The following is a 20097-nucleotide window of genomic DNA, read 5'->3' as shown; positions in this document are numbered from 1 at the left end:
TTATTATTTGGATTGAATTTGAACTTTCCATGTCGCTTTAAAACAGCGCGCACATCTGCCTGTTATGATGCTATACCAATGGCAGCGAAGGGAACATCAAAAACTTCTATTTATTGAAAGACGGCAACGCCAGCACTAGGCAGTAGTAGTGTAACTCAATCCTTCCGGTTGGCTGCCTTTCAAGAGCCAGGCTCAAACAACGATGGTGGTGGCGGTGCAAACCAAAAACTCAACACTTGCACCATATCTTTCGACCGCACCAGGCCTGCCTATGTGAACGTGCCGCGGAAGAACATAATAAAAGATATTCTATACCCACTTTCAACCAAGCTCTCCGACCGCCAAAGGAGAACAACATTTGCATACCCTCACTTACACTCTTCGCCGATTCGTTCGGCGGAAGAACGGACAAAGAATCGCCGCAGCCGCCCACAAGCCGCAGAAAGCTGAGCTGGACACTGTACAGCTGCTGCTCAGAAACCTCGACCCGGCTGTCGTAGAACAATGCTCGGAAAACCGCGTGCCGCCACCGGTGGCGGCGAATGACCAACGCCGACAACCACAAAAGCTGTTATGTTCGCTTTCCACTCGGATGGAGTCGAACAGCAGATCAGAGCGTCGAATGTGATCCGATTTCAACGTTGAAATCCCCTTGCAAACACGCCTCCTCCCGCCCTCCCCTCATCGAAGGGATTCAATGAACGCAATCAATTGCGCATTTTGCTTGGTTTTGGTTTATTGAATCTAATGACTTTCTCGACCACCGCACCGTCCGAACTGTACCGAAACAGAAGAGGATGGGAGGTCGTAGACCTCTGGCCTCTCTGGACGAAGACGGAAGGATGACCCGCAGTCCTCAATCAACACATACACCGGGCCTGGGATGGGAGATGGGATGCGCGCACGAAGGATGATAGATATCCTTGTTTACAGTGGACAAACAACGTACCAGTTCCACGAAGTTCATCTCATCTGTGTGGAAGGGGGTAGGGATGAAATGTGCCTCGAACGGAAACCACCATTAGGAGGCTATGCTGCTGCTACGGTCTAACTAAGGCCTGAGTGTCCTCTGCTGTACGTAGGAGTCGTCTCCAGTCTACTCGGTCCATGGCTGTGTGTCTCCAGTTCCGCACTCTACGAAGGGTCCGCAAATCGTCCTCCACTTGATCGACCCACTGAGCTCGCTGCGCACCAGGTCTTCTTGTACCTGCTTCTTGTAAGTATTTTAGTAGATGCTATCCGACATCCTGATGACGTAACCCACCCACCGTAGCCTCCCGATTTTCGCGGTATGGACGATTAGGAAGCTTTATTATTATTATTTTACATTCATTATAAAGATTTACACACTCGTCCTATGAGTAACGCATTTCCCTCAGATCTCCCCAACACTGTCTCTTTCCTTTCCGAACTTTATTTTCGCACTTCCTTCGCATCACGTTCCCCATTGTGGGTCGCGAAAAAAGGACACCGGAAAAAGGTCCCGGTCCGGTTACAAACGGTCGATGACTACGAAGATGACGACGACGGTGACGACGCCGCCGACAACGAAGACGATTCCGGGAAGTGGTGTTGATTTATTTTCCATCATTACTCGGTCCTTTTCAACACGACGCGACGAACTGAACTGACCGATCGACCAAGCGACCGACAAACCAACGCCATCGGTCCCGGAACGGTACCGATGTAATGTGGCTGTTGGGTTTCGCTGGAATCCGGTCGACGTGTCCTTCCAGTCAGACCGGACGAATGATGGCAGTAAATATTGCGCGAGGGAGAAGAGGAAGTTCGTCCCATACCTCCCAGTTCTTTTTCTCATGCTCTTGTTTACGTAGGAGGAAAGGATGAAATGAAAACGTCCGGCGAAACGGGAGACTCATGCAACGTTTCGCAATGCGGAAACTGGTAAGCCGATGCGAGCCAGATGTTTCTCGAGGAGATCCGTTTGCATGGGTGTGCACTGTTGGAAAATTTAATGAAGTGGAGGAAATCCTTAGAATGTTAGGAAAACAAAAAATGAAATTTCTGAAAAATGTTTAGATGCTCTGAATAAACAAAACACTGGACTTGTCTTAGTACTAAATCTTAATAAAATGAGTGGAAAAATTTGAAAAAAAAAATTTAGGGGATTTTTTTGATTGATTCTAAAAAGTCTCTTGCAGAAATGCTTTATATAATTTCTGAGAAAAATCCAAAAATGGAAGAGAATTTCCACCGAAAGAGATATATTAATTTTTACGATACAAAAATGTCTAGCAAAATGCTAGAGTAATTTTGAAAAAAAAAACACATCTGAAATACAGAGGATAGACAAAATGATCGGAACAAGCAATATTTTAACTTTAAAAAAATGTTCATCTAGCTGTAACTTGTCAAAAGTACATCAAAGATTCTCAAATTTTTACTATAAGTTGATCAAGAAAATGTGTAGCAGTGGTCAAAATTTGGAAAAGATCGGGCTCTTCTGCACAAAGTTATAAAGATTCTAGAAAAATATAGAATTATCCGACAGCCAATTTTGAGCTGTTATATCTCCGGATTTAATGGACCAAAGCAATTAAATTTTGACCATGTATGACTTACATAATGAGCTTTGTAAAACGTTTGACTTAACTTGAAATTATTAACAAGAGAAAAAGTTATAGCGATTTTATTTATTTCATGTTTTTTTAGTAAATTGGTCTATTTTTAATATTTATCCCATTACTTTTTCAATTTATTGCCGGCTATGTTGTTACTTTCCTTCAAAAAAAAAAAAATAATATTCAAGTCAATTACAGGGATTTCTAATGCACTATAATTAGCATCTTGAATTTTGAAACGATGTTGAAATTTTAAATACATAATTTGGTGTTTTATTAAAAAAAAATCTGATCGTTCTAATTTTCTTCCATGTGAAGAATTTTGAATTATGTCAAAAGTTTTTAATAGCTCATTATAAAAGTCATAAATGCTCAAAATTTCGTTGCATTCGGTTCATTGAATACGGAGACATAACAGCTCAAAGTTGGCAATCAGATAATTCCACCTTTTTCTAGAATCTTTATAACTTAGTACAGAATAGCCCGATCTTTTCCAAATTTTGACCACTGTTACACAACTTCATGATCAACTTACAGTAATAAGTTAAGAATATTTGATGCACTTTTTGAAAAGGTACAGCTGGTTTAAAATTTTTTTAAAGTGAAAATTTTGCCTGTCCCGATCATTTTGTCAATGTGTTTTCATTATACATTTTATCAACGGTGGAAAATTTTGTGACCACCTTTTTTTACTGGAAAATTTTGCAGAAAACTTTTTCCAGCTCATTTTTTTTTTGATTTCTGAGAAAATATGCTTTCATTTTCTAAAAAACTTTGTTTCTACGATGCTTTGTACTTGAGTTATGATTTTTCAAAGTAAGTACACAGAAAGAAATCATGAAAATTAAACAGCACGTAAACGAAGGATCGACTGAAAATTATAGCAGAAACTTGACAATTACAGCCATTTGCTGTGAGATTGCTCAGTAACTAGCCAATCATGCGTATTGTTTACAGATTTTGAGACTTCTTCGCTTGAAATTTACATGCAGCAACGCAAACGAGAACAGCCACTCTCAGTCGTCAGCCAATCGGAATGTTTGTACGTCTGCCTCGCTGCGGGGACGGCTCTCTCTCTGAGGACGAAGCGGTACAACAGTTTGTTCGTTTTCGGTGGAAGATGTTTGTCTTTGATTGCCATACTTTCAGCCGTGTGAGACAACCTAGAGGGCAAAAGATCTGAGTTCGATTCTCGTGTTGAGATCTTTTTAAAGATTCTCTGAAAAGTCGGAGCTATAAATAGAACTTTTCTCATCAATCAGCAGTGTAATTTTAAGATCACACATAAGTTTTTGTTGAACACTATGGAGATCAATTTGTTGCATTCAGTTCGTCATAAATTTACAGATTTTGTTCGTACTGTGTAGCGTCATGGAAATGCAAAAACAAAATTTAAAAGTTTTTCGGAAAAATAGGCGACCTTGATTTTTTTCATTTTTTTTTTGTTCATATATCAATGAGCCCTGTCAGTGGAGAAAGTTGAAAATATGAGACCCTTCGGCCCAAACTCGCACGGTTATACAAAAAAAATCCAAAATGCTATTTTCGAGAACTTTGCGAATTCTCTTGAAAAAGTTAAAAAAAAAATAAAAATACTTTTCAAATATTTATATAATTTTTCAATTTCTTAAGAAAGTCCTTCGAAAATTAAAGCGCTAAATCTGAAGCATGTTCCTGAAATAAATCACGAGAAAATACATGATAATTTGCGTACATAAACGTCAAGAAGTTTTAGACACCGATCAGATAATCTCTGTGAAAGCATTATAATTTTTATATTTTTTATTTGTATTGTAAACCATTGTTAGAAAGCACATTAGAAAACATGAAAACTTTGTGTATAGAAGCCAACCTGAAATAATTCCTGAAACTCCTATAGAATAGTAAATAGGAAACCTGCCTTCTGAATGCAATAAACATGGAGCAATGAAATTGCTGAATAAACCCCTCCAGAATAAGGAGTCACGAATCAAGAGGAAACTCTTATTCATTTAAAAAAAAAGTGCAAAGATTCTAAATTTGAAAGTGCAAAACCAGCCGAAATTGTGACGTGCTGGAGCAAATCTGAACCCAGATTCGGATTCAGCGGCCCAAAATTTGTCAGAGATACATAAGTTTGCTCTTGAGACAGACCAAAAGTTATTTTTTTGGCTGTGTAATAGTATTGAAAATTCGTAGAATTATTTTGCAAAAAAAACCTGTGAAGAACTTCACATATCGTTCCGAAAAAAATCTAAAAAAACTGCAAAAAATCTTAGATTTTTGTTAAATTTCAAAGTCTTGCAGTACGCAAAATTTGATGTTTTTGGTTATATGAACCACTTGGATAGTGGCTGCCATTTTGCTATAACTCGGTCAATTTGAAACCAATTGACTAGAAATTTCGTACATGGCTAGATACTATTAGCAGAAAACTTCCAGAAATAGAAGCCCAGTCGAGGTGGTTCCACTTCACTACCTTCTTCAGTTCTCAAATCTTCATAATTTTCTTTAAAATTGCTGTTGTGGAAAATCAAGTGAAAATTTTTGGCCGCAAGCTACGACTATGATTAGAATTTATTTTTGGAAAAAAAATCTAAACTTTATAATTTTTATTTGAATGCATATTTTTGCCGAGAATCAGTATATCACGTTTCGTTACCAAGCAACCAATCAATTTGTTTGCTGAGTTTTGGTTTAAATTGAAGAACCGAGATTAAACAGTCGAAACACATGAAAACCATTTTTTATTGAAATTGTTTCTAATAGTCTTAATATTTTTTTTTAATTTGGCTTAGATCACTCTTTATTTGCAAAAGATTAGTAAAGCCCGATATTACAGTAACTATTTGAAAACTTTATAAAGTTTTCGATTTCGAAATTTGGTCCGAGGCTATGCGATGTGTTGAACATTCTTTCACATTTTTTTAATGAATTCCGTGTTTTTTTTTAAGTTTGTTAATGACTACTTAAGATTTAGTTTCTCTCGAAAATTCATTTAATTAATTGTCTCTTCAGATTTCCGCAAGGAATTATTTCAATTTATTTATTTTTTTTAATAGTTTATCTTTTTTTAAAACGTTGGTGTCGGGCTGAAAATCTCCCTTACAAAGCTAATAATAATAACGTTGGTGTTGTTTTAAATATTTATTTTTTTCATCTTATAGCTTTTCTATGGAACCTTTGATTTATACGTAATTGATAAAAACAGTAGAAAGTGTTTCTCTTGTAGTAAATAGACAGATTTAAAAATGTATGGTGTTATATTAAAGTACGTAAATGTCTTATTTTTTTAAATGGGTAAAACATTCATATGGGATTTGTAATCGAACTCTTGCTTCGCTTTATCTTTTTATTCTCACAGAGTTTTCCTCATTACATCTTATAGATTTCAACAATTAGTTGTCTCTTAAATTATGACCATAAATTATTGAAAATGTTTCCTTAAGGGATTTTGGAAGCAGACCTGGTGTGATGGTTAGAGCACTTGACCATCACGCCGAGGACCTGGAATCGAATCCCACTCCCGACAAATGAACTAACCCAGGGCTAAAAATCTCGTTAATACTGATAATAAAAAAGGAAATTTTTTATATTTTTAAACTTTCTTATAACTGCATTTCACAGCGCTGAACTGAAGACTTGTCTTAGATTTTTCTCAAACTCATCTAAGCTTTAACAGAGTGTGTCCTATAAGATCACAAAATCAGATTTTTCTAACTTTTCTTCTTTTCTTTTAGTTTTTATTTATGTGTATTTTAACATAAACTGATTCTACACTACTCAAGGTTTACTCAAGCCTTTTCCTAAATATTGCAAGGGGTCATCTTTTCTAAATTTGGTAGATACTTCACTCAGAATTTATTTGTTTATTCCCAGCTGAAATCAGATGACATTGATTTAGAATTTTCTTTTATAAATTTTGTGATTCAAAAATTTCAATAAAAATTATTATCATTTTTATTTTTTAATTTTACTCAAATTCCCAAAATATTCCAAAACATTTTGGAAACCTATTTGGAATACCGATTCTTACCGAAAACGTTTTAGGATTTTATGATTATAGTGATATTTTTTATTTTTTTTATGAAACAATCTATTTCACGTGCAATTTTGGGGAAACTAATTTAAGAGTGTGTTCAACTCCCTTAAACTCTTTTACTATAATAAAATAAATGAGGAAAAATTTGAAATATTAATAATAATTATTACGATTACATGCAAAATAAATTATGGCATCTAAAAAGTGATCAATACATTCATTTTTCAATGATTAAAAATGTAAATATGCTTTAAAGTGCACTAAAAACCATTTTGAGATATACAAATCAGTCCCTTATATCAGCCAACAATATAAAAAAGTTGATTTCCCAAGAAAGAAAAAAATAGAAAAAAAAAGGCTCAAAATATACCTTGCTTAAGGGCGGGGTTGGGTTAATTAGAGGGTTTAGCACGCCCGTTAAAATTCTGAAAGAAAGGTTCTCAGTGTCATCAACAAAATGTTTTAGAAGAGTCTCTGGAAAAACCTCATTTGATTTATATGAAAGCCTTGTACTGAAAGCAATAATTAAGTGATTCAAAGAACAAAATCTTAGGAAATTTACAAAAAGCATCCTTAGGTAATCCTCAATGAGTATGCAAGAACTGTCAGTGGGAAAATCGCAAAAAATTTTTTTTTTTGTTTAATTCTTGGAATTGATTTAGGATATTCTTGAAAAAATATCATCAGAACATGACTTTATTTATTTATTTATTTATTTATATAACGAATACTTGCTAAGTTAAGGCCAGAAGAACGTGTTCCACATATGGATTTCTAACAAGAATTAACCGAGAATTGCTGGAAAACTTTCAAAATTATTATTTATTTAACTCTTGAACAAATGTATTAGAAGTCCTTCTAGTTCCTCCTTCGTTTCTTAATTTCGTGACAATATCTGTAAAAGTTTAAGAAGAATATCCACAACAAGTTTTGTAATAGTTTATCGGCGATGATTTGGATGTTTTAACTAAAGTCATAAAAAAATATAAAAAAATCTGTTCTTGAGAAAGGAAAAATCGGAAAATCGGAAAAAAATACTCAGTAATACTCCTCAACAAATTCCTCAAGATAATCTCCACATTAGTCATGAAATAACATCAGTTTATTTAGCTTATTGTAGGAATATTCTAAAATTTTCACAAAGTATCTTAGTTGAATCTTTGATTAATTTGTTGGAAAACTCAAAGCCAAACTTTTATGACGACTTTAGTTTCTGGATAAACAATCATAAGAATCCAGAGAAAAATTCTAAAAGACAGTCATACCTGTTATCCTAATATATATTTTGGGCACAAAGTCAAAAGAGTTAGATGAGAAAAAGTTTAAGAACTAGAAAAATTATAAAAGAAGGAAATTTGTCGGCAATTTTCCAAATACATTTCTATGTTTATGTAAAACCCCAATCAAAACTTTTTTTTTTATAAAAACTTCAAAAAAATTCTTTGGCAAGTCGTGGCAATATTCTTATCAGGTGTCTGAGAAAAGGTCACAAAAAAATTAAAAGGGAAAATATGGGATAATAGATTTTGTTTTTTTTTTTCAAATCAGTAAAAAAATAAAAAATAAAGAATATTGTTGGCTTCGAAAAAGCATAATTCATAGAAAAAAAAACAGTTAAGTTGACTATTTATTTTTCTAGATATTCTTCAAAAGAGTAGTCGACTTATGTCATATGTTTTGAATTCAAATAGTCTGAAAGTGTTAAAACATGGCTTTCATTCGGGGGACCAATGTTTAAATCTCGTCCATGATTAAGTTTTTGTTTATTGTCCATCATTGATTCTGATATAATATAATAGATACATTCACACTTATTTTGGATATTCCAATTTCGATAAAAGTTTGCATTTCCCAAGATCAGCACAGTTCTACCGAATTTCGGTGATTATTTTCCGAAACTTCGGTGAAGATTACCGTAGATTCGGTGTAGTTAACTGAAAGTTCAGTGGTTTCTTGAAGAACTTCGGTAATGGTCTGCTGAACATTTGCTAATATGGACTTTTATCGAAATACGAACAGTTTATCACGGTACTTTATTTTACGTGTGTTCTGTTCATATTTGCAACGCTAGTACATAATTTTGTACTGTGCATCCACACACTACCACGTTCAAGTAGAGCATCCCAAGAGCGAGGGAGGAAGTCTTATGCTTCCCGAAGGTTGCTGTTATTTTTCGTCGACGACGACGGGGGACGACGCTACAGACTGCACTGGTTGAAGGATGATCCGGACAGACGAGACACATTCATCAGAGGCGGCCTGCCAGATGGTTTGCGCGACGACGAAGACGGCGACGACGATGCTTTCTGCTCTGCTCTACTCTACTGAGTGATGAGAATGGGTCAGGAGGAAAGAGTGCTTTTAATTTCAAAGATTGGATCTGGAAAGGATGCGGAAACTGCTTTAAGCCGTATTTTCTGTGGAAACTATTAATTTTTAGTGCCTTCATCATTTCTTGAACATGTGCGATTTGGCTAAACTCTCTCTGCAAATAGCACTTGGAATTCACACCACGAACTACATCTGTTAGAAGATAAGCTCAAGTCTACCGAAAATCTGAGCAATTAAAGAACCGGTCAGTCAGTGTTAGCAGCAGGTGTAAATTTTAATTCCACCAGTAGTAGTGGGGGACCTCATGGTGCGCCTAAATTAAAACTCTCTTAGATTAGACTTACCGAACGTGCCGGCGACGACTTCTTCTCTTCCCCTGTCTGTGCTCCAACCATCGGCTAAAATATAAACGACTCATAAAAAAGTGATCATTTTCCATAACAAAATCAGAAATTGCCAATAAAAAAGTAGGGGTGGGAGCATTAATAAACTTTAAAATTTCCATAAACAAATCAAAAAGTGCATAAATAATTCAAAACTTCCCATAAATAATTGATTTTCGAGCAATAAAAAATGTCAGAATTTCCACAAATAAATCAACAATTGCAATAAAAAACCTATATTTTTTCCAACAAAAAAGTTTAAATTTTCCATAAATAAATCTGATTTTTCCATAAATAATTTAAAAGTTCCCAATTGAAAAACATCAAAAAAGCAATTGAAAATTAAGCAATAAATACGAAATAATGAGCAAAGTAAAAGTACCGGTTGAGCCATGCGGCGAAGTCGCATAGAGGATTGAGGAACTGAGGCGGCAGAAGGCCGCTGAAGTTTCCGAAAGCCGATGCACCGTAACTGCGTCGATTCGGTTCTAGGCAATCCACAGATCCAAGAATTTGCCCGGTATAATGCGAACAGAGATGTTATCCTTTTTTAAAGTCCGACGAGCGTTAGCGAGTTCGGACAGCAAGCGATTGTCTGTTAATTTGCGCAATAGTTTCAGTTTTTCTATCATAGTTCTAAGATGTAGTACGTTCGAAATTTTTTGTTGGAAAAATATAGTTTTTTATTGCAATTGTTGATTTATTTGTGGAAATTCTGACATTTTTTATTGCTCAAAAATCAATTATTTATGGGAAGTTTTGATTTATTTATGCGCTTTTTGAATTGTTTATGGAACTTTTATAGTTTATTATTGCTACCACCCCTATTTATTTATTGGCAATTTTCGAATTATTTATGGAAAATTTTTAATTTATTATGGGACGATTAATTGGCTGCCCCAACCATCCAACCAGAAAGTGTAATAACTTGAAAATTAATCTTTTACTTTACATCTTCTCCCACCGCCCTTCCAGACCACCATCAAAATCTACACGGCATGCCTCCGCCAGGACATCGAATACAAAACGCTCGGCATTTCGTACGACGCCACCAGCAAAAGTGTCGTTCAGCAGCTGCTCCGGAGGTAAGTACCCACCCAGTGACACGGGATGGGGGTAATTTAATCTCAATCTCAAATCTACTTGAGCCGTGTTCTGGGCGTCGTCGGGACTTAATCCCCTCGTTCTTGGCCCTACACCTCTCCCTCATAACCGTATGATGGAGTCTCATGATGGATCGGTGGAATGGTAGCTCAAATTTGCTATTTTCTTCAATCTTCCATCCATGTCTTTCATTTCAGATGCAAAATGCGACATCGTGATCCGCGGCTGTTTTACCTGACGATGGAAGTGACCGTGAGGAGGCCTGGCGTCAAATCGCTACTGGAGCTGGACGATGAGGCGAGGCCGGCCCTGTTGCAAGCGTGCCACCCGAAGGGGGACTCCAGGTGAGAAAATTGGGGATCAGTGAGCGAGATTTTTTAGTGAAATGTACTTCTGGGGGTGACATGGTGTCATTAATTTTGAAGTCACGTGAAATATAGATTCGCAGTGTTTAAAACGAAACTTCGATGATGATAAGCTTTAAGCCAGCAGAGTCTAGCCTTTACAGACGCCTTGATTTCAAAGCCTTAAGTTTCAACAGTTTAAAGCTCCATTCAGAAGGTTGCATTTTTAAAAAGCTTGCGGCTTCGAGAAACTTGCGTCTGCCAGAGACGTGTAAGGACTGTTCAATTTATAAAACGGACAACTTTACAAGGCTATAAAAAGAAGACGCGTAGTTCAAATTTAACCACCCTTGATTCGTTGTTCAGTACATCATCTTTCATTATAGTAATCATTTTTAAATCGAATAAAAATAGTTTTATTTTAAAGAAAATCGGTCAGGTGTAAAATAAGGCGAATTTTTCGATTTCTGAAAATTAAAAATATATATAAAATTACTGTTCAAATATGGTATATTGTTTTTAATACCAGAAAAGTATGTGCCCTGCTGCAGCAGCATGAGTAATAAACATTCTAACAAAATTTAAACTCATTTGGAAAATTAAGTGTTGAGATATTAAAGTCTCAAGTGAGATTCGATTTTTTGAATAAAATTCAATTGTAAAGCAAAAAGGGCATGAAAATATTAAATAATCAATTTTTTTTATGCATTCAGTCGAAAGTGGGAATAATTTGGTTTTAAATGCAGAAAACTGCTTCTTAATAGCATTGTTGGTTTGGTTACTGTGCGCCATTACAGACACAGTTATCAAAGCAGTTTCGTTCTTTGAAGGTTCTTCCAAATAACAATGCAACCAAATGCAAATTTTGCAAAACATTGATGTAGGAAATAAAAACTTTGCATCCGATTATTATTAAATAAGGTGTGCAATAACATAGGACCAACTTTGTTGAAAATAAATAATAACAAGATTCGCTAGAGTCGAAAATCTGTATCAATGGAGCAAAAAATATGATACTTTTTAATATGGCCATCTTTATGGATTAAATTTTGGATGAAAAATGCAATTAAAAGTAAATTTCTCTTCTGTATCATTCAGAGAGCAATATTCTACTACTCTGGACAAATTTTTAGCCGAATCCGTGATGCTATTGCTACACAGGACTTAAATGAACATTTTTTAATAAATTCTATGAAAACAAGGCAACTTACTATATCATGCTGGAGACTGCTTGGTGCATTATTATTGATCAACTATTGAGCTATACCTTTAGTAGAATAGTATAAGATTCCAATACATCAAAAACTTCAGGAAAATGTGCATGTTAAGTATGTGGATAGTTATGTCGAATTTTGAGAAATGGGTTTTTATTGATGTTTTACGAAAACCGCTTTAGTTACATAATAAAGAACAATTTGGTTAATGTTATATTTTTCCTACATTTGAGAATAACTATAGAAAGTTATGCAAAAACTGATAATGGTTTTATTGAAAAATAAAAAAGATATCGCACAAGCAAGTTGTCCGTTTTATAAATTGAACAGTCCTTAGTTGCCAAACGCTTGCGGCTCTCATAAGCTGGCGGCTTGCAGAAGCTTGAGGCTTCCAGAAGCTGAAGGCTTTCAGAAGCTGATGGCTTCCCGAAGCTGAAGGCTTCCAGAAGCTGGTGGCTTCCAGAAGCTGGTGGCTTCCAGAAGCTGGTGGCTTCCAGAAGCTGGTGGCTTCCAGAAGCTGGTGGCTTCCAGAAGCTGGTGGCTTCCAGAAGCTGGTGGCTTCCAGAAGCTGGTGGCTTCCAGAAGCTGGTGGCTTCCAGAAGCTGGTGGCTTCTGGAAGCTGATTGTTTCCAGAAGCTTGTGCCTTCCAGAAGCTTGCGGCTTCCAGAAGCTTGCGGCTTCCAGAAGCTGGTGGATTCCAGAAGCTGGTGGCTTCCAGAAGCTGGTGGCTTCCAGAAGCTGGTGGTTTCCAGAAGCTGGTGGCTTCCAGAAGCTGGTGGCTTCCAGAAGCTGGTGGCTTCCAGAAGCTGGTGGCTTCCAGAAACTGGTGGCTTCCAGAAGCTGGTGGCTTCCAGAAGCTGGTGGCTTCCAGAAGCTGGTGGCTTCCAGAAGCTGGTGGCTTCCAGAAGCTGGTGGCTTCCAGAAGCTGGTGGCTTCCAGAAGCTGGTGGCTTCCAGAAGCTGGTGGCTTCCAGAAGCTGGTGGCTTCCAGAAGCTGGTGGCTTCCAGAAGCTGGTGGCTTCCAGAAGCTGGTGGCTTCCAGAAGCTGGTGGCTTCCAGAAGCTGGTGGCTTCCAGAAGCTGGTGGCTTCCGGAAGCTGATTGTTTCCAGAAGCTGGTGGCTTCTGGAAGCTGATTGTTTCCAGAAGCTTGTGCCTTCCAGAAGCTTGCGGCTTCCAGAAGCTTGCGGCTTCCAGAAGCTGGTGGATTCCAGAAGCTGGTGGCTTCCAGAAGCTGGTGGCTTCCAGAAGCTGGTGGTTTCCAGAAGCTGGTGGCTTGCAGAAGCTTGAGGCTTCCAGAAGCTGAAGGCTTTCAGAAGCTGATGGCTTCCCGAAGCTGAAGGCTTCCAGAAGCTGGTGGCTTCCAGAAGCTGGTGGCTTCCAGAAGCTGGTGGCTTCCAGAAGCTGGTGGCTTCCAGAAGCTGGTGGCTTCCAGAAGCTGGTGGCTTCCAGAAGCTGGTGGCTTCCAGAAGCTGGTGGCTTCCAGAAGCTGGTGGCTTCCAGAAGCTGGTGGCTTCCAGAAGCTGGTGGCTTCCAGAAGCTGGTGGCTTCCGGAAGCTGATTGTTTCCAGAAGCTTGTGCCTTCCAGAAGCTTGCGGCTTCCAGAAGCTTGCGGCTTCCAGAAGCTGGTGGCTTCCAGAAGCTGGTGGCTTCCAGAAGCTGGTGGCTTCCAGAAGCTGGTGGCTTCCAGAAGCTGGTGGCTTCCAGAAGCTGGTGGCTTCCAGAAGCTGGTGGCTTCCAGAAGCTGGTGGCTTCCAGAAACTGGTGGCTTCCGGAAGCTGATTGTTTCCAGAAGCTTGTGCCTTCCAGAAGCTTGCGGCTTCCAGAAGCTTGCGGCTTCCAGAAGCTTGCGGCTTCCAGAAGCTGGTGGCTTCCAGAAGCTGGTGGCTTCCAGAAGCTGGTGGCTTCCAGAAGCTGGTGGCTTCCAGAAGCTGGTGGCTTCCAGAAGCTGGTGGCTTCCAGAAGCTGGTGGCTTCCAGAAGCTGGTGGCTTCCAGAAGCTGGTGGCTTCCAGAAGCTGGTGGCTTCCAGAAGCTGGTGGCTTCCAGAAGCTGGTGGCTTCCAGAAGCTGGTGGCTTCCAGAAGCTGGTGGCTTCCAGAAGCTGGTGGCTTCCAGAAGCTGGTGGCTTCCAGAAGCTGGTGGCTTCCAGAAGCTGGTGGCTTCCAGAAGCTGGTGGCTTCCAGAAGCTGGTGGCTTCCAGAAGCTGGTGGCTTCCAGAAGCTGGTGGCTTCCAGAAGCTGGTGGCTTCCAGAAGCTGGTGGCTTCCAGAAGCTGGTGGCTTCCAGAAGCTGGTGGCTTCCAGAAGCTGGTGGCTTCCAGAAGCTGGTGGCTTCCAGAAGCTGGTGGCTTCCAGAAGCTGGTGGCTTCCAGAAGCTGGTGGCTTCCAGAAGCTGGTGGCTTCCAGAAGCTGGTGGCTTCCAGAAGCTGGTGGCTTCCAGAAGCTGGTGGCTTCCAGAAGCTGGTGGCTTCCAGAAGCTGGTGGCTTCCAGAAGCTGGTGGCTTCCAGAAGCTGGTGTCTTCCAGAAGCTGGTGGCTTCCAGAAGCTGGTGGCTTCCAGAAGCTGGTGGCTTCCAGAAGCTGGTGGCTTCCAGAAGTTGGTGTCTTCCAGAAGCTTGCGGCTTCCAGAAGCTGGTGGCTTCCAGAAGCTGGTGGCTTCCAAAAGCTGGTGGCTTCCAGAAGCTGGTGGCTTCCAGAAGCTGGTGGCTTCCAGAAGCTGGTGGCTTCCAGAAGCTGGTGTCTTCCAGAAGCTGGTGGCTTCCAGAAGCTGGTGGCTTCCAGAAGCTGGTGGCTTCCAGAAGCTGGTGGCTTCCAGAAGCTGGTGGCTTCCAGAAGCTGGTGGCTTCCAGAAGCTGGTGGCTTCCAGAAGCTGGTGGCTTCCAGAAGCTGGTGGCTTCCAGAAGCTGGTGGCTTCCAGAAGCTGGTGGCTTCCAGAAGCTGGTGGCTTCCAGAAGCTGGTGGCTTCCAGAAGCTGGCGGCTTCCAGAAGCTGGTGGCTTCCAGAAGTTGGTGTCTTCCAGAAGCTTGCGGCTTCCAGAAGCTGGTGGCTTCCAGAAGCTGGTGGCTTCCAAAAGCTGGTGGCTTCCAGAAGCTGGTGGCTTCCAGAAGCTGGTGGCTTCCAGAAGCTGGTGGCTTCCAGAAGCTGGTGGCTCCCAGAAGCTGGTGGCTTCCAGAAGCTGGTGGCTTCCAGGAGCTTGTGGCTTTTACAGCCACTAGCTTGCGGCTTCCAAAAGCATACGACTTCCAGAAGCTTGCGGCTTTCAGTAGCTTGTTATTTTCAGAAAATTCCTGCATTCACAGTATTCTGGCTTGCAGGAGCTAGTAGTTTTCAAAATCTGACAATCTCATTAACCCATTTATCATTTCCTTCTATCTTTCCAGATTTTGTCTCCAACAAAAACCTGGCGGTCTGATTCGAGTACACACCTCGGCCCTGCAGCCCAACTCGCAATACAAATCGCTCCTCATCTCGGAAGAAACCACCTCAGACGAACTGCTCTCACTACTCCTCTCTTGCTACAACTCCATCGAACCGGTCGAACAGTTCAGTCTTTACGAAGTCTGCCCCGGTCAAGAATATCAACGAAAACTACACCCGGACGACCTTCCGCTAAAAACCCAACTCCAACGCCAACAGAAAAACGAGATCATGCACTTTTTGGTCCGCCGAAACCCGAACTATCCCCGAAGACGTCAGATGCTTGCACCAATCTCTGAAGCCAAACACTTCATAATCGGTCCCGGCTCGTTAACACATCATAGGCTCTCGCTACACTCAACGACCTTCCCGCTCAGTGCCGTAACCACCCCAACCAATACCCTCATCTCGGACATTGTCGATGGAGTTTCATCCCTAAACAACCTGAAAGAACCCAAGAGTCTGACACTGCGGGAGTCCTGCATGTCTTCGTCGTCATCATCCTGCTCCTCATCGTCATCATCTTCGTCCTGCTCATCGAGTTCCAGCAGTTCGAGTCGGACCAGCGAAGACAACAACAACGACGAGCGGAGTTGTTGTCTCCAATGCAAAACCGATGAAACCGTAGATCAGGACTGCAACGAGCGAAGACCGGTGGACGTAGTGGACGGTCCCGCTGTCAAAGCTCGCAACTTGGACCGTTGTCAACAGGCACCTCCCCGACCATCCAAAGCATCCCTCCTACCGTCCTCGCTCCTGATAGCCCCAAGCGTGCCTTCGTACAACCCCGTCTACAACATCCGGGAGATTCGAACCGTGTGTAATTCGTTTTCGTCGCTCGGTATCGACAAGAAACTGGTGGACATCGAAAGGATCGACAATCGGACGAGCAGTGCCAGCATAACGGGTAACGTGACCCGGAGTACGGTGGTCAAGGAAGCCGTCAATACCGATCCAATGAAGGGGGTGGGGAATTTCATTTACATTTGAGCGGACGTGTGCGTGGGTTGGCTGACACCGAACTACGATCGAATTAGAAGCCATCTATGCGAGGTACTAGTAGAACCACGCAAATGGTATCGAAACGGCACCGAAGACGACATTTCTGCGAATATATTTTGTTTCGTCCACTAGTCACAGTTAATAATGTTATTAAATCGATTTTATTTGATGTTTTTTTTCCTTGCTGCTTTTCAATTATAGCGATCGATCAAAGAGTGGTAGTTTTCCGCAAACAAGAATTTCTGTAGCAATATTTATACGCAGTGCGTGACATATTCCCTCCTAGGTATGAGTTGTTTCGGTGAGAATCTCGTTTAAATTATTGAAAAATTACATGGAATAGATGAATAATAAGTTCAATCGATTAAATGTCAAATGATATTAAAATGGTAACAGAAAATTAATTGAATATCATTTTCAATTTTCTAACGTTCGTCCTTTGCCTTGAGTGCTTGAAGAAGCAGAAAAAATAAGTCATAAAAGAGTACACGTCAACTAAATGAGATTGATTTGCACGACTTGAATATTTAAACGGGGTCATACCAAACAACCTGATACTCAATCAAAGCTGATCCAAAAACGAGCATCCCAACCAAGTGTAAAATAAACAGAACAAAGCGAGTAATTGAAGCCAAAAAAACCGAATCAGAAAACTTCTCAGACAATCGACAAAGCAGATGTTTTATTATTATTCCAATCAGTGTTTTTGCATCCACCTTTCCCCTCTCATAAATCTAGATATATAAATCACGGCGAACGTGAAATGATTGTGCGATAAGGCAAACCGAATCCTGTAAAGTAATTTAAGCTCTAGTTAAAGTCTAAATTTGGAAACAAGCGCGCTCCATGCCAAAGAATCGTAAAGTAGCTTATAAGGACCCTTCTCCGGCAACCGAATTGAACTATATTCCCCCCATTTTCCCCATCCTCCCCATTGTTATTCTTAAGGCTATGATGTTCACGTATATCAACGAACGAATCGCATGCATCAGTTGTACCAAAAAATCATATTTACAGACTTCGCTTGCATCCCAACATAGAAAAGAAGAAAAAAAGATAGTCAATCGAACCGCACACAGTTATTATTATTCCCAAGTAGTCAGTTCCATTCATAAATCGAATTACTAGTACTTTATAATACAGAAACGACACGGTGGTGAAGACACCGAACCGAACTGCTATGCTATTCAACCCTCCTGGATGGATGTGACTCTCGTAACGAGCACGTCCAACAATGCAAGTTCCCACTCAAGACACGAGTAGCTAGCCAAATAACCCGACCATGAAACATGATAACTTTTATTTCCATCGAAGGAATAAGGGTCGCATACTGTATATCTATCTATCTCTCTCTATTTGTATCCATTATTATCGAGAAATATAGGAAAAAGTGATTGAGTGAAAATTTAATCAACCTGCGAGTCACTTCTTTAGCCATCCGAAAATCCCCATTTCTCTGTCTTGCGCCTTCGACGTCCGATGGAATGTCAATAACTCCGCGTTTTTGGTTCAAACCTCAACGAAAAACTTGATGACTCGAAGGACTAGTTCTATGAGAGCCTTGATAAGGCCTACGGAGAGTGCCCAAAACAAGATGTCAAAATAGTCATCGGAGATGCAAAGCGCAGATCGGCAGAGAAAGTTTCTTTCGGCCTGTCGTTGGAACGGAAAGCCTTCATTCTGTTACCAACGATAATGGTCTGCGCCTTGTGACATTCGCTGCTGCTAGAGGGATGGCAATCAGCAGTACCTAGTTCGCACGTAAGAATATCCGAAAACACACCTGGCGACACCCGAGTGGTGACACTTGCTCCCAGATAGACCACGTGCTGCTCGACGGGCGACATTTCTCGAACGTCATAGATGTGAGGTCTGGAGCTGCCACATTACCAGTATTCCGTACACGAAAAAAGTTGGCACCCCCTCGTTTATTTTGCTACCTCAAAGTATTTTACTAGCACTGAAAGCTTAAAAAATAGTTCCAAAAATATACTATTTTTTGAGTTAACAAACTTGTTCCATTGCCTTGCGGTTTAAAAATAAACGAGGGGGTGCCAAATTATTTTTTCGTATACAACCCTGTATGTGGCAGCTCTGGTGAGGTCCTATAGAGGCCCGAACATCGACTCGGATCATTATCTTGTAGCCGCTAAAATTCGGGGGCGATTATCCAGCGTCACGAGTTCAAGAAACAACAGGACGATGCGTTTCAATATCCATCGCTTGTCAGCCGAAGGGGTTGCTGCACAGTAGGTACCATCAGAAGCTAGACGAGAGGATAGGAGAGACCAACGGATCTGGAGATGTCAACAGCTAATGGGGAGTTATCCACGAAGCAGGGACAACAGAGGCACAAGAGGTGATAGGTACCGCTCAGCGACGCCAAGGTAATGGTTGGTTTGACGAGGACTGCCAACGAGTGACGAACGAAAAGAATGCCGCCAGAAGTCGAACGGTAGTTGCCGGTACCCGGCAGAACAGAGAGCGGTACAAGGTTGCAAGAGCAGAAGAGAAACGAATCCACCGCAGAAAAAAAACGGCAACATGAAGAGAGTGTTATTGCCGAAGCCCAGGAAAGTATGGACAGAAACGATATGCGGAGGTTTAATGCAACTGTCAATGGCGCGCGGCACAAGACTGCGCCAGTGCCCGCCATGTGCAATGACCGGGAAGGAAATTTGCTGACAGACAAAACCATGGTGGCAGCCATGTGGAAGGAGCACTTCGAAGATTTGTTGAATGGTAGCAGCGAAGGAGCCTTCAGGAACAGGATTAACATAATGGATGACAGTCAAGCAGTGGAACCACCAACACTGGATGAGGTTAAAAAGGCCCTTAAGGAGCTGGAAAACAGCAAGGCTGCTGGGAAGGACGAGATCCCGGTCGAACTTCTTAAGCACGGAAGCGAGCAGCTACATCAATCAATGTACCAGATTATTATAAAGATTTGGGAGGATGAAGAATCTACAAGAAAGGGCACAGACTGGAGTGTGCCAATTACAGAGGGATTACCCTTTTAAATTCGGCGTATAAGATACTGTCGCGTGTCCTGTTTAACAGACTGCGACCTCTTGAGAAGTCCTTCGTCGGCGTATACCAGGCTGGTTTTCGTGAGGGCCGATCAACGACGGATCAAATGTTTGTGCTGTGGATGATCTTAGATAAATTTCGGGAATATAACTTGCAGACTCACCTCTGTTCATTGATTTTCAAGCAGCGTTCGATTCAGTGAAAAGAAATAAGCTTTGGCAGATAATGTCAGAACATGGTTTTCCGGCGAAACTAATTAGAATGATACGCACAACGCTGGATGGATCAAAATCAAGTATTCGGATCGCGGACGAAGTGTCTACGTCGTTTGTGACCTTGGATGGATTGAAGCAGGGGGATGCTCTTTCAAATTTATTGTTCAACATTGCACTCGAAGGAGCGATTAGGAGGTCCGGCATGCAGAGGAATGGCTCTATCATCACACGGTCGCACATGCTCCTCGATTTTGCGGACGATATTGATCTCATCGGCATCGATCGTAGGGCAGTGGAGGAAGCTTATGCTGCTCTGAAGAGAGAGACAGCGAGGATAGGCTTATAGCCAAGACGAAGTACATGATAGCGGGTAGAGACGAAAGCAGACCTAGTGGTGTTAGTGCTGAGGTAGTGATTGATGGGGAAGTGTTTGAAGTTGTTGAAGAATTTGTTTATCTTG

At 40.8% G+C, this 20097-nt stretch overlaps 2 protein-coding genes across 2 annotated transcripts in view; both read left to right on the top strand.

Annotated features, from left to right (window-relative positions):
- Window positions 1–17802, top strand: part of LOC115255020 (uncharacterized) — a 157941-nt gene extending 140139 nt beyond the window's left edge. Inside the window, exons 3-5 of the mRNA XM_029852723.2 lie at window positions 10293–10402; window positions 10619–10765; window positions 15354–17802. Coding sequence (XP_029708583.1) covers window positions 10293–10402; window positions 10619–10765; window positions 15354–16380 — 1284 coding nt within the window. The 3' untranslated portion in view covers window positions 16381–17802. The remainder of the gene's footprint in view (window positions 1–10292; window positions 10403–10618; window positions 10766–15353) is intronic.
- LOC134286135 (uncharacterized) lies at window positions 1894–16380 on the top strand. Its single transcript, XM_062847708.1, has 4 exons — window positions 1894–1905; window positions 10293–10402; window positions 10619–10765; window positions 15354–16380. Exons 1-4 carry the CDS (start codon window positions 1894–1896, stop codon window positions 16378–16380), a joined length of 1296 nt encoding a protein of 431 aa, XP_062703692.1.
- Window positions 17803–20097: the final 2295 nt, after the last annotated feature.

The sequence above is a fragment of the Aedes albopictus genome, chromosome 2 (genome assembly GCF_035046485.1).
Source record: "Aedes albopictus strain Foshan chromosome 2, AalbF5, whole genome shotgun sequence".
Classification (NCBI taxonomy): domain Eukaryota; kingdom Metazoa; phylum Arthropoda; class Insecta; order Diptera; family Culicidae; genus Aedes; species Aedes albopictus.
This window is presented reverse-complemented; position numbering and strand designations above follow the sequence as displayed.